The sequence below is a fragment of the Rhincodon typus genome, unplaced genomic scaffold (genome assembly GCF_021869965.1).
Source record: "Rhincodon typus isolate 14 unplaced genomic scaffold, sRhiTyp1.1 hic_rhity00005647, whole genome shotgun sequence".
NCBI lineage: Eukaryota > Metazoa > Chordata > Chondrichthyes > Orectolobiformes > Rhincodontidae > Rhincodon > Rhincodon typus.
This window is the reverse complement of record NW_025971285.1, coordinates 1,532-2,119: the sequence shown is the minus strand read 5'-3', so window position 1 is coordinate 2,119 and position 588 is coordinate 1,532. Positions and strand designations below refer to the sequence as shown.

Here is a 588-nt window from a genome sequence, read left to right as displayed (position 1 = left end):
GGGGGGGGGGGCGACCACTCCCCACAAGCGCTCCCCCCACCCATACACAAACACCCCCACCCCAACACCCCCGACTCGGGAACGATACGGGCAGTTCCTTCACTGTCTCCGGGGTCGAAAGCCTAGAACTGCCCCCGAACCCCCAGCGACACCGTGTCCCTACATCGCACACGGTGGGGGGTGGGGGTTCAAGAAGGCAGCTGACCACGAACCCCCCAACGTTCTCCGGGGCAATTCAACGACGAAGGGTAAAAGGCAGGGATGGCCACGTACCACAATAGTATTGAAAACAATGTGATTTCTCACTTACCGCACTCGGGAGACTCATCAGAACCGTCCCCACAGTCATTATCATGGTCACAGACAAAGTGTTTGGGTATGCAGTGTCGATTCTGGCACATGAACTCCCCATCACCGCATGTATTGTTGTACACTGCAGGGAGGACAGGAAGGTTTAACACAGGGAGGGGGAGAGAAAGAGACAGACAGAGCGAGAGAGAGAGAGTGACACAGAGTGAGAGCGAGTGACACAGAGAGAGAGAGAGCAAGTGATACAGAGAGAGACAGAGCAAGTGATACAGAGAGAGA

The 588-nt window shown here is 55.8% G+C and overlaps 1 protein-coding gene across 1 annotated transcript in view; it reads right to left on the bottom strand.

The window, feature by feature from the left end:
• LOC125482079 (low-density lipoprotein receptor-related protein 1-like) overlaps positions 1-588 on the bottom strand; it is a 5,677-nt gene that overhangs the window by 3,830 nt on the left and 1,259 nt on the right. The window contains exon 2 of the mRNA XM_048594061.1: positions 311-433. Coding sequence (XP_048450018.1) covers positions 311-433 — 123 coding nt within the window. The remainder of the gene's footprint in view (positions 1-310; positions 434-588) is intronic.